The 13,894-nt window shown below is 33.4% G+C and overlaps 1 protein-coding gene across 1 annotated transcript in view; it reads right to left on the bottom strand.

Moving 5' to 3' along the window:
* LOC149804592 (gephyrin-like) overlaps positions 1-13,894 on the bottom strand; it is a 164,669-nt gene that overhangs the window by 66,148 nt on the left and 84,627 nt on the right. The window contains exons 10-11 of the mRNA XM_089941991.1: positions 4,010-4,102; positions 1,714-1,769 (exon numbers count right to left, since the gene is read on the bottom strand). Of these exons, the coding sequence (XP_089798117.1) occupies positions 1,714-1,769; positions 4,010-4,102 (149 nt within the window). The remainder of the gene's footprint in view (positions 1-1,713; positions 1,770-4,009; positions 4,103-13,894) is intronic.

Below are 13,894 nucleotides of genomic sequence, written 5' to 3'. Positions count from 1 at the left end.
GTAGGGTTTCGCCAATGTTGCAAACTGCAATTTTATTTTCCTTATTGGTGGCAAAGTATACCATCTGGCGATTTTGTATTGGCGACATTGTTGGCTGTTTAAGCCAGTATATAAAACCGTTGGTTTGGAGTGGAGAAATTCAGAGGCTCCATGAAAGGAAGCTGCAAACTTGATATAAAAATGCACTGAAATTATCTATTGTTACATAAACAATTTCTTTCTCCATATTGACTAGTCATCTTAACTGTGCATTGTTATATCATAATCCGCTTATGTGGACATTGAGCATGAGTACTATATGTTATGAGATATCTGCTTTTTTGTTGTTGACATTTCTGATAGCGGAGATCAACCAGACGAGGCATTATCTTGTAATCTATCTTTCATCAGATTTTTGGTCACTTGCTAGTAATTAATATATTTATGTAGACTGACATTTGTATGTGCATGGTAAGTTAAATTCCTCTTCTTTCCACTCAGAATTAAATCCTTCAGAGCACCCACATTTTCTGTACTAATCCTTGTCATCAGACCAGAACACCTGCATCTCTATCGTCAGGTTGACCCTTTGTTAAATTTTTTATGCATAAGTGGAAGGTAGCATCACTCCACTACCAAAAATGTAAAATAAACAAAAATATCTTACTTGTTGGTCTATTCAAGTATGGAGGAACTGTAACTACAATCGACCAAATGATGGCCAATTCCTTTTTTAAAAATGTACCCAGATAAAATAGTTTGTTGAATGAAATTTCAAAGAAAACAGTACCTTTGAAGCACCGACTGTTATGAAAATGTACAATGCAAATGGAGAAAAAAAATTAGCCTCAATTATGCAATACAATTATTTGATGTTGCTGCCACAATAAGACACAGGCATTTGTTTGGTTTTCAAAGGCTGGCCTTTAGCTGTGACTTTAATAACGTATGCACCTTTCATCAAAGAAAGCCGAATACAATCTTCAATAAAAACAAAGAACTTTTCTTCAAAGAAGTCAGTACCAAACTTAAATAAAAGCAATGGAATCTGATGGAGTTTTTCATTTTCCAACGTGACTAGAATATGCTTACTGTGCCATGAAAGTTTTCTTTTTTGCAGGGAAAAAGTATGTGTTTACGAACGCTACCAATGGCGACTTAAAATGCAAGCTAACTTTTACTGACTTGGGACATACTTAAAAGTAAATGTGCATTACGTGATTGTGCTATGTTTATCCACTGAATTCAGACCTATATGACCTGTGAAAAAATTGAATATTTTAAATCTCTTTGTGTTATATTTTTAAATGGAATTACTTGTATTGTGGATTCAATATATGTGATGAGATTTGCGGGTGAGTACATGGTACCGATACTCTATTCATGCTATACATAAGACATGTATATATAAACAGTATACACATATATGTACCAATCCGTGGTTCTCTAAATAAAGTAAAATATTATATCTGCCTTCTCTGTTTTCATTACAGGTGTATTTCCCATTTAATCTGCATTTATTACCTACCCCCTCCCACAAACTTTTTGGGGTACATGCATCATTTTCTTCAGCTAACTAACTTGGTTGCTTATAACACGGTTCGGTCTATAACACGGTCAGGTCATATGGCTCCCAACTACCATGTTATAGCAGGGTCACACTGTATATTTGATTACAGTAAATCATTAACAAACACTTGGCTATTTTTTTTTTTTAATTATTTTCACACTTACCATATCTCCAGCTGTAGAATCACCTGCCACAAATCTTGATCCAGCGCCATCTGAAGCTAGGAATAAAAACAACAAGCAAAAGAAGAAATTGAAATGAAATATTTCCCTCAAGTGTTTGATTTGTATTTGTAAAATGCATATGCTCCTTCATCCACTACAGTCTTGAAAGGCTAAGTCAAAACAATTGAAAATATGAAAATACTTGTACTGATAAAAAATACATAAACTAAATTTAACTAAATGGCACACAAATCTGATGAGACAATCTACATGACTACCAACTTTATTTCGGATGAGTGATCTCTGAATAAACATGCCAACAATCTTATTACCAAAAGATCGAATGTCCCAAAAGTGCAAGAATGATAAAAATATAGTGGTACACAGACACATGCCCGACAAAGCATCAAAGTCAAGAATTATATATGGAAAGGACAGGTAAATAAATGGATGCAAGTGAATTAAGATGCCCCTTCTGCACTTGTAGTATATTAAAACAAGGCAGGTAATGAATGTCCATGATGTGGTCATGTGATTAGTGTTTCCAATTGTGATCTATAATCAAATGATGTCACAGTACCTCCACAATGCATGGAAAAAGAGGTTATTAAGGTAATGATTAGAAAAGATCAAATAATTTACAATCAATTAAAAGAAGCTCAATTGCAATCTGGAATTTGTAAATAGGAAGCTTCAATAAATATTTTTATCAGCAAAGGTACCAAATTAGGTTATTGAATTTAAAAAATGTGGGTATTTAACTGTACACTAAAAAAGGTACCAAATTAGTTTATTGAAATTGACAAATGTGAGAAATTAACTATACATTAAAAAAGGTACTGAATTAGTTTATTGAATTTGACAAATGTGGGTAATTAACTGTACATTAAAAAGGTACTGAATTAGTTTATTGAAATTGACAAATGCAGGTGATTAGCTGTATAATAAAAAAAGGTAACAAATTAGTTTATTGAATTTGACAAATGTGGTTAATTAACTGTATATTAAAAAAGGTACTGAATTAGTTTAATGAATCTGACATATATAGGTAATTAAATGTACATTAAAAAAAGTACAGAATTAGTTTACTGAATTTAACAATTGTGGGTAATTAACTGTACATTAAAAAAAGAACTTCTCACCATAAAATCATCTGAATTAACAGAGGCATGACCATGTGACACAGAAACTCATACTTCCTGCATTTATGGACCTAGCACATACGCTTGTGTGTAAGTCCAACTGCAAATCACACAGACCTTGATCTGCTGTTGCATGTTGTGCCAGCAGATCAGGGTCTATATTGTTTGTTCTTCTGATTACTTATAAGGAACCATATAGGCAGATCTGCCAGCGCATTATATGACAGCAAATCTGGGTCTGACCAGTTTGCAGTTAGATTCAACTTATGAGTGAGTATATATGGTCAGTTTGCAGTTAGATTCAACTTATGAGTGAGTATATATGGTCAGTTTGCAGTTAGATTCAACTTATGAGTGAGTATATATGATCAGTTTGCAGTTAGATTCAACTTATGAGTGAGTATATATGGTCAGTTTGCAGTTAGATTCAACTTATGAGTGAGTATATATGGTCAGTTTGCAGTTAGATTCAACTTATGAGTGAGTATATATGGTCAGTTTGCAGTTAGATTCAACTTATGAGTGAGTATATATGGTCAGTTTGCAGTTAGATTCAACTTATGAGTGAGTATATATGGTCAGTTTGCAGTTAGATTCAACTTATGAGTGAGTATATATGGTCAGTTTGCAGTTAGATTCAACTTATGAGTGAGTATATATGATCAGTTTGCAGTTAGATTCAACTTATGAGTGAGTATATATGGTCAGTTTGCAGTTAGATTCAACTTATGAGTGAGTATATATGGTCAGTTTGCAGTTAGATTCAACTTATGAGTGAGTATATATGGTCAGTTTGCAGTTAGATTCAACTTATGAGTGAGTATATATGGTCAGTTTGCAGTTAGATTCAACTTATGAGTGAGTATATATGGTCAGTTTGCAGTTAGATTCAACTTATGAGTGAGTATATATGGTCAGTTTGCAGTTAGATTCAACTTATGAGTGAGTATATATGGTCAGTTTGCAGTTAGATTCAACTTATGAGTGAGTATATATGGTCAGTTTGCAGTTAGATTCAACTTATGAGTGAGTATATATGGTCAGTTTGCAGTTAGATTCAACTTATGAGTGAGTATATATGGTATAATAAACACTCAGATACAGCAGTTAGCCTTTTGCTATATGCCACAACAAGTGAGATAAAAGTTCTGTACCTCTCACTGCATATCCATCTTTGATTGAGGCTGGGAAAGCAGGTAATGGCTCTGCAGCAAACACATCACATGAAAGATAGCGTCCAAGACAGTCTAAAACAAAAATCAGAAAATGTATTGCTATGTCAAAGAGAAAATGTTGCCATTTTGTGATCTCAAGTCCAGACCCAATGCTCTTTTAAAACAATCACTCCTATAGGGTTTGTTCTTGGTCATACAATTGTGGTTGTCATGTTAATATCTTAAAAATTACACTCTAGAATTGATCAAATTTGTGAAAATCATGCATCATCTTTGCAAGTATCACATTTATTTCTTTCATAAATCCAACCTATCTTTACAAAATACCTACTCCATTTTTTTATGAAAGAGGTGGAGAGAAATGGACCTTGCTCGTGGGTCAGTGAAAAGCATACAGAGTCAATAGTTTCCAGCATTTATTTAGTCAGGTCTCATTAATGACCTGCCTAATCTAATGCTGATTGTATAGCAGTCTAATTGACAAATTTTACAGGTATTCTCTTTTATTTCAAATATTTGTATATTTTTTTATCAACACTTTATATCAACAAAGAGCCAACATTCCCTGGTCAATTGACATAATTTTTATCCAAAAATGTGGGAAGTTGTTGTCAAAATGATAGAACATCAATCTTTAGTAGTTTTAAGCATTGAAGTGCTGTGTAACACTGCTTATTTGTTACATCTATCACTTACACAGCTTCAAAATATTAAATGCTGACATGTCTAGATATATATATACATATATGTCTAAATGATCATGAATCAGTCTTAAACCTATGCACACAATAATAGGGAAGCTTGCAAAATTTTCATCATGATGTACAAGTGAATATTATCATCAACATGAGAACCAGATGTTCTTGCATAATTTAAAAGTTATGGGACATTAAAAATTGGTATTGCCTCTGCCCATCTGGCCAAGAAACAGTTTGGTCTGGTCAAAGGTTATTGACCTATGTACCTGTGACATATGAAGCTGCTATATTTCATCTCAATGAGTACTGGGCAATCTCAGATGAAGACTCAGTCTGTTTATGTACAATCTCATAGAGTACTGGGTAATCTCAAATGAACACTCAATCTGTTTATATACAATCTCATAGAGTGCTGGGCAATCTCTGATGAAGACTCAATCTGTTTATGTACAATCTCACAGAAATACATGTTTCTTCTTCTAAATATTTTTCTCTCCATTTTTTATTGTCTCCTGGCAGTAAGTTGAATGAAAACCAAAAAGTTGCACTGAAAGTATTTTCATTACAAGTTGCAACTGGAGTAATTTTTGTTTGTTGTTTGTTTCTAACAACACTTTCAACACTTTAAAGGCTATATCAATACCAACTGGGAACTAAGTGGCTTTCCCACAGAAACACCAAACTCTAACCCCAACCCCAGACTCTTGGATTACAAGTCTGACACTAACAACTGAGCTACTGCAGCTACCCAGCTAAAGTGTGTTTAAAGAGCAAACTAATAATTGAAACAATATAACAACAGATAAATGTAACAATATAATAATAGAAAAATGGAACAATAAAACAGATAAATATAACAGTATACCAATAGAAAAATATAACAACATAATAATAAATATATGAAACAATTTAACAGATAAATGGAACAAAATAATAATAGACAAATGAAACAATATGACAACAGATAAATGTAACAACATAACAGCAGATAAATGTAAGAATATAATAATACATAGACGTAACAATGTTAACAAGATAACTATCAATATAATAGATAAATGGAACATTATAACAACAGATAAATATAACAGTATAATAACAGATAAATATAACAATATGTGTGTGTGATTTGTGTGTGTGATTTAGATTTTTAACGTAGCTTTAACAATTTTCCAGTCTTATCGCTTCGATGTCTGCAGTGTGGCAGTTTAAAGTGATGGCAAGCACCGGGGCATCACGCTGCAGACATGTAGTATGATATCCCACCCAGTCACATTATCCTGACACCAGGCAGACCAGTCCTAACACTAACCTCTTAATGCTGAGAGCCTAGCGAGGCAGCTGTTAGTACCATTTTTATAAGTCTTTGGTATGACTCGGCCGGGGTTCAAACCCATACACTCCTGCACCCAGAGTGGATGCTCTAACCACTTGGCCACCAGGGTGGTTCAAATGTAACAATATAATAATACAAAAATGTAAAAATGTAACAACAGATAAATGTAACAATATAAAAATAGATAAATGTAACACATGGAGATATATATATAGAACTAATTTGAACATTATTGTGGGCACACACCATGTAACTTGTTACAGTTCAAATCTTGCAAATTAAGGGTTCAGCAATAGAATTTAATATAAAAAGATATTATGGGGCAGGGGAATTTCATTCAAAGGATGTTTGAGATGTCTAAATATAGGAGTGATATAATGAAGAAGTAATGTCAGGATTTGAAAATGTGATGTGAGATTTTTGTTCATTCAATTGAGTTTTCATTATTTTTATATAGATTAGAACAATTCTTGCAACTGCACATCCTATAAAAGACTCTAGGTATCCAAAACAATAATTCACAAGACTGCATTTCTGATTAATGGATATGAAAGAACTCCCAAGTCCCACTAAAATCTCACTGAATATTTTGCCAGAACTTGGTCAAGGTTATCACATTGCCATTGCGTGTTTCTGGCCTTAATAACATGTGTTTAGGTGAAGATCTGGGCTATAAAGAAATACCACCATAAAAACAGACATGAAATTTATTGGATGAAATATTAGTTTTGGGATGAGTTCTGTATGGTAAGTACTTTCCAGTGCTGAATGGTGAATGAAGTGTACTATTACATGTTAATTAGCACCTATATAAAGGGTAAGGACCCTGGTCTTCAAAGAGTAATTAAGATAAAAGGATACTCAGCAGATGAACAGTGCAGTTGTAGCTGCATGGGGTACAAGTTTATAATGCCAACATTTGGAAGTACCATAGACACTGACATAAAAGACGAGTCCAGCTGCAAACAAAATAGAACCTGCTCTGCCTTCACATAATGCACTGGTAGATCAGGGTCTGTGTTGTTTGTTTTACTGATTACTCCTAACAATTTGTATAGACCCTGATCTGACAGTACATCATGCAGTTGGATTTGATTTACAAGTCAGTATATATGGTAGTAGGAAATAGTGAAAAGTATTGGCTTACCGTATACCTGTACACTGAGCACCTGTCTTTATGCTACTTAAAATTCAAGTTACTGTACAGCACACAATCTTAGCAAATTTGGGAAGGATACTAAATTTTCACAAACCCATCTTTGTCAAAAACTAAGTGGATAAAATAATAAGCATCAGTAACTCATAAAAAGTTTTGTCAATATCATGCTGTATTTGCAAATTTTTAAAGATTCTAAAATATTATTCAGCAATCTGTGTGATCAGGAAAGGGTCTTGTTTTTTCATTGTCAAGCCCCAAAAAGTAACATAATATAGTGATTTTTCATTGTCAAGCCCCAAAAAGTAACATAATATAGTGAGACCTTGATAACACAGACAGCAGGCTTGTTTTGCAGTCCCAGGTTCCATCTGCACACGTAAGAGGTAATCTATTCAAGATAGACCAGTGGTTGCCTCTGAATTTTAAGGACTCCTGCATCTCAAAGTCAACCTCTTGCAAAAATATCTCACCATCATGAATTTTAGTTTGCTTAAAGATGTTGCAAAGCTAATGTAAAAGAAAACAAAATTTAAACTCTTAAAGTAAAAAACAAATGCATGTGTTGAACCTCAATGAACTCGGAAAAAGTCTAAGTAGCTGCAGCAGATGGTTATTTCACAAAAACTCATTTCAATACTTCTGCTCTAGTTTTATACTATATTTGTAGATCTGAAGGACATCTAGTTTTATATTACACATGTAGATTTGAAGGACATGTAATTTTATATGTGTACATTTGAAGGGCATGTAGTTTTATATGTGTCGATTTGAAGGACATGTAGTTTTGTAGTATACATATAGATTTGAAGGACATGTAGTTTTACAGTACACATGTAGATGTGACTGACATGTAGTTTTATATTTTACACATAGATGTGAAGGACATGTATGTGTGTGTGTGTGTGATTAGGATTTTTAATGTAGCTTTAACAATTTTTCATTCATATCACTACGATGTCTGCAGTGTGGCACTAACACTAACCTCTTAATGCTGAGCACCAATTGAGACAGCTCTTCGTACCATTTTTGTAAGTCTTTGGTATGACTCGGCTGGGGATCGAACCCACAACCTCTCGTTTCCGAGATGGACGCTCCAACCACTAGGCCACCAGAGCGGTGTGAAGGACATGTAGTTTTATATTACACAATTAGATGTGAAGGACATGTAGTTTTATATTACACATTTAGAAGTGAAGGACACGTAGTTTTCTATTACACATTTAGATGTGAAGGACATGTAGTTTTATATTACACATTTAGATGTGAAGGACACATAGTTTTATATTACACATTTAGATGTGAAGGACATGTAGTTTTATATTACACATTTAGATGTGAAGGACACGTAGTTTTATATTACACATTTAGATGTGAAGGACGTGTAGTTTTATATTACACATTTAGATGTGAAGGACATGTAGTTTTATATTACACATTTAGATGTGAAGGACACGTAGTTTTATATTACACAGTTAGATGTGAAGGACATGTAGTTTTATATTACACATTTAGATGTTAAGGACATGTAGTTTTATATTACACATTTAGATGTGAAGGACATGTAGTTTTATATTACACATTTAGAAGTGAAGGACACATAGTTTTATATTACACATTTAGAAGTGAAGGACACGTAGTTTTATATTACACATTTAGATGTGAAGGACATGTAGTTTTATATTACACATTTAGATGTGAAGGACATGTAGTTTTATATTACACATTTAGATGTGAAGGACATTTAGCTTTATATTACACATTTAGAAGTGAAGGACATGTAGTTTTATATTACACATTTAGATGTGAAAGACATATACTTTTTTTATACATGTAGATAGGAAGGGCATTTAGTTTTATGTTATACATTTAGAAGTGAAGGACACATAGTTTTATATTACACATTTAGATGTGAAGGACATGTAGTTTTATATTACACATTTAGATGTGAAGGACATGTAGTTTTATATTATACATTTAGATGTTAAGGACATGTAGTTTTATATTACACATTTAGATCTTAAGGACATGTAGTTTTACATTACACATTTAGATGTGAAGGACATGTAGTTTTATATTACACATTTAGAAGTGAAGGACATGTAGTTTTATATTACACATTTAGATGTGAAGGACATGTAGTTTTATATTACACATTTACAAGTGAAGGACATGTAGTTTTCTATTACACATTTAGAAGTGAAGGACACATAGTTTTCTATTACACATTTAGATGTGAAGGACATGTAGTTTTCTATTACACATTTAGATGTGAAGGACATGTAGTTTTATATTACACATTTAGATGTGAAGGACACGTAGTTTTATATTACACATTTAGATGTGAAGGACATGTAGTTTTATATTACACATTTAGATGTGAAGGACACATAGTTTTATATTACACATTTAGATGTGAAGGACATGTAGTTTTATATTACACATTTAGATGTGAAGGACATGTAGTTTTATATTACACAATTAGAAGTGAAGGACATGTAGTTTTATATTAAACATTTAGAAGTGAAGGACACGTAGTATTATATTACACATTTAGATGTGAAAGACATGTAGTTTTTTATACATGTAGATAGGAAGGGCATTTAGTTTTATGTTATACATGTAGATGTGAAGGACATGTAGTTTTATATTACACATTTAGAAGTGAAGGACATGTAGTTTTATATTACACATTTAGATGTGAAGGACATGTAGTTTTATATTACACATTTAGATGTGAAAGACATGCAGTTTTTTTATACATGTAGATAGGAAGGGCATTTAGTTTTATATTACACATTTAGATGTGAAGGGCATGTAGTTTTATATTACACATTTAGAAGTGAAGGACATGTAGTTTTATATTACACATTTAGATGTGAAGGACATGTAGTTTTATATTACACATTTAGAAGTGAAGGACATGTAGTTTTATATTACACATTTAGATGTGAAGGACATGTAGTTTTATATTACACATTTAGATGTGAAGGACATGTAGTTTTATATTACACATTTAGATGTGAAGGACATGTAGTTTTATATTAAACATTTAGAAGTGAAGGACACGTAGTTTTATATTACACATTTAGATGTGAAAGACATGTAGTTTTTTATACATGTAGATATGAAGGACAAAAAGAAAAGGTCCTATTTTCAATAGAATGGCTTACAACAGTAATGAATATGAATTCAATATAATAAAAAACCTACTCTTGTTTCTAAGGGGAATTAGTCATTTTTGCATACACAAAAAACCTATGGGTCACAAAAGTCACTATGCCAACCAAAACACCACCATGGTGATGTTGGTACCAGTAAGCAGTTTTTCCATTAACCCTTTGTGAAGAAGAAGGGATAAAGTTTTAGGAAAATAGATGGGGAAAATCAGGATATTTTATAAAGAAAATTATTGTGATTTATGTAAATTACTGGAACAAAGAACATCACTTGACTTACTTTCACAAACTTGTACATGCTTTTACATACTATACACCCACCCTCTCAAGTTTCCTTTATCTTATTAAACATTCATCTTTCCTTTTGCTATAAAATACTGATGGAAAAACACTAGGAGTCGAGCTTTTGAATACAGTATACAATTGCGAAATGGCAATTTTTATATGCCAACATAACAATGAAAGAAAGTAGGGCTGTTTGGGGAAGAATAGGTAAAAATAGGGAATCTGACAAAAAGAGCAAGGAAAGTAGGAAAAATTAGGGTTGCTGGAAACAGTGAAAGAAAGAGAGTCACATTAGCAAGAAAAGATATATGCAATAAGGCAGCAAAAGGGTTAAAAATAAAGTCTAAAAGTGTTGGAAAAAAGTGTGAGTCTATCCCTACTCAAGATGTACTTTAAAAACATGATACAAGGCAATTCAACCAATCAAGTTGTGAGATCTGGTGCATTCCCATATTTATTCCATGATAAGCCCCCACTTTTTATAAAAATATAGGCAAATATTTACAAATAATATCTTTGTCTCATAATAAGCCCATAGAATATTTTGACAAATATATAAGTCTGGCACCCTGGTTTTGTCATGGAAGAAAGACTGTTAATGTCTATTAGCCATTTAAACTCTTCTTCAAGCCAGATGCCATGGGGAGGTTATGGAGGTGCAGTACCTCATACAGTGTATAACAGTTTAACTTTATACTTCAATAACCAAGAACTTAACAAATCACAAAGATCATACAATATGAAGAAAACTAATTAAAGGTTATGAAGAAAAATAATGAAAGGTTGTTTTTTTCTGCCATGGATTTTCAAAGTCAGGAAGTTTGGTATTCATTTTACTTGAAGGTAAACCATCTTAGGGATACATCAGTTGAAGGTGAAAAAAAAGCTATCTGTGTGGTTCCCTGGTGATGTTCCAAACAGCACCCAGGTTGGTCCATAAGACCTGACCACTGAACCCCACACATGGAGTACAGCACTCCAGAAGCCAGTAAAGCCTCTTATATTAATAAGGGCCAATAACAAATACATCAACTATCGGTCCTTGAGAACCACAATTTCAGCACAATGAAAATCTGTTTTGCTTAAAGCACAGAAGTATAATCCTTTGTTGCTTAACAGAGACTGGCTTTCAGAAGATGAAAAACAGATATACCAATACAAGAGTATGTGCAAATGCATGCAAAATGTACTTCATGAACACATATGCTCACATAATTTTGACTTGTAAACACCATAAAAAATGAAGCAGGCAAATGAATACAAGTACACCTATCCATGCCTTCTATTAATTAATATTATCCACAATTTAAACCTGTCCTTAGCATGGCAAAGACTGTCTTGATAATGTTTTAAAATAAATATAAAGTCTGTGTGTGTGTGTGTGTGATTTAGATTTTTAATGTAGCTTTATCAACTTTAGTCATATTACTATTATGTCTGCGGTGTGACAGTTTATAATGATGTCTAGCCCTAGGGCATCATGTCACAGACATGTAGCATCTTGTTCCACCCAGTCACATTATCCTGATTCAAGGCGAACCAGTCCTAACACTAACATCTTAATGCTGAGACTGGGTCTGACAGACCAGTTCTAACACTAACATCTTAATGCTGAGACTGGGTTTGACAAGCCAGTTCTAACAATAACCTCTTAATGCTGAGACTGGGTTTGACAAACCAGTCCTAACACTAACCTCTTAATGCTGAGACTGAGTTTGACAGACCAGTCCTAACACTAACGTCTTAATGCTGAGACTGGGTTTGACAAGCCAGTCCTAACACTAACCTCTTAATGTTGAGACTGGCTTTGACAGATGCCTGCTTAGCACCTTGCTTCCATTTCCATTGCATGATATAATCAATAATGTGTTAAAAGGGCAGCTAAAAACCAACCAACCAACCAACAACTCCACCACATACTGTGAATTTAATTATTTTCATGGATAATAATTTTCTCAGTTTTGCAAAAACTTTAATTTGAAGTCTGGAAGTAGTTCTTATTTCCTCCAAAAATCACAGATAAGGTTCAGTGCTTTTTAGTTTGGTGTGCTTTATGAAAAGGTAAATACAGTAATCCAAATATTGTCTGACATTATCTTCTGTCCCCTTTAGCATGAATACTGAATTACTAATGACAGCTTCATAAAATTCAATTTTTCAGCTATATCTTTTACTGTGAATGTACAGGTAGAGTAATCTAAAAATGTCATGCACATAGATCCTTGCTTATGTAAAAAAAATCCTGACAAAAATTCATTAAGGTCCAACATTCAGGTTTTTGTAATACCCATTGGCCAGCATACTCAGGTTTTTATAATACCCATTGGCCAGCATACTCAGGTTATTATTATATCCACTGGCCAGCACACTCAGTTTATTATAATACCCATTGGCCAGCACACTCAAATTATTATAATACCCATTGGCCAGCACATTCAGGTTTTTATAATACCCATTGGCCAGCATACTCAGGTTATTATTATATCCACTGGCCAGCACACTCAGTTTATTATAATACCCATTGGCCAGCACACTCAAATTATTATAATACCCATTGGCCAGCACATTCAGGTTTTTATAATACCCATTGGCCAGCATACTCAAATTATTATAATACCCATTGGCCAGCACACTCAAATTATTATAATACCCATTGGCCAGCACATTCAGGTTTTTATAATACCCACTGGCCAGCATACTCAGGTTATCATTATACCCACTGGCCAGCACACTCAGTTTATTATAATACCCATTGGCCAGCACACTCAAATTATTATAATACCCATTGGCCAGCACACTCAAATTATTATAATACCCATTGGCCAGCACACTCAAATTATTATAATACCCATTGGCCAGCACACTCAAATTATTATAATACCCATTGGCCAGCACACTCAAATTATTATAATACCCATTGGCCAGCACACTCAAATTATTATAATACCCATTGGCCAGCACACTCAGTTTATTATAATACCCATTGGCCAGCACACTCAAATTATTATAATACCCATTGGCCAGCACACTCAAATTATTATAATACCCATTGGCCAGCACACTCAAATTATTATAATACCCATTGGCCAGCACACTCAGGTTATATACTTCTTATGCAACATGTGGTAACATAAAAGATACTGAGAATTAAAATGGCTTCTCTACACATCCTGCTTGACACGTGTACCAAGTCTGGTTGAAATGCCTTGA

The sequence above is a fragment of the Sinohyriopsis cumingii genome, chromosome 2 (genome assembly GCF_028554795.1).
Source record: "Sinohyriopsis cumingii isolate HCF-2022 chromosome 2, ASM2855479v2, whole genome shotgun sequence".
Taxonomy (NCBI): domain Eukaryota; kingdom Metazoa; phylum Mollusca; class Bivalvia; order Unionida; family Unionidae; genus Sinohyriopsis; species Sinohyriopsis cumingii.
This window is presented reverse-complemented; position numbering and strand designations above follow the sequence as displayed.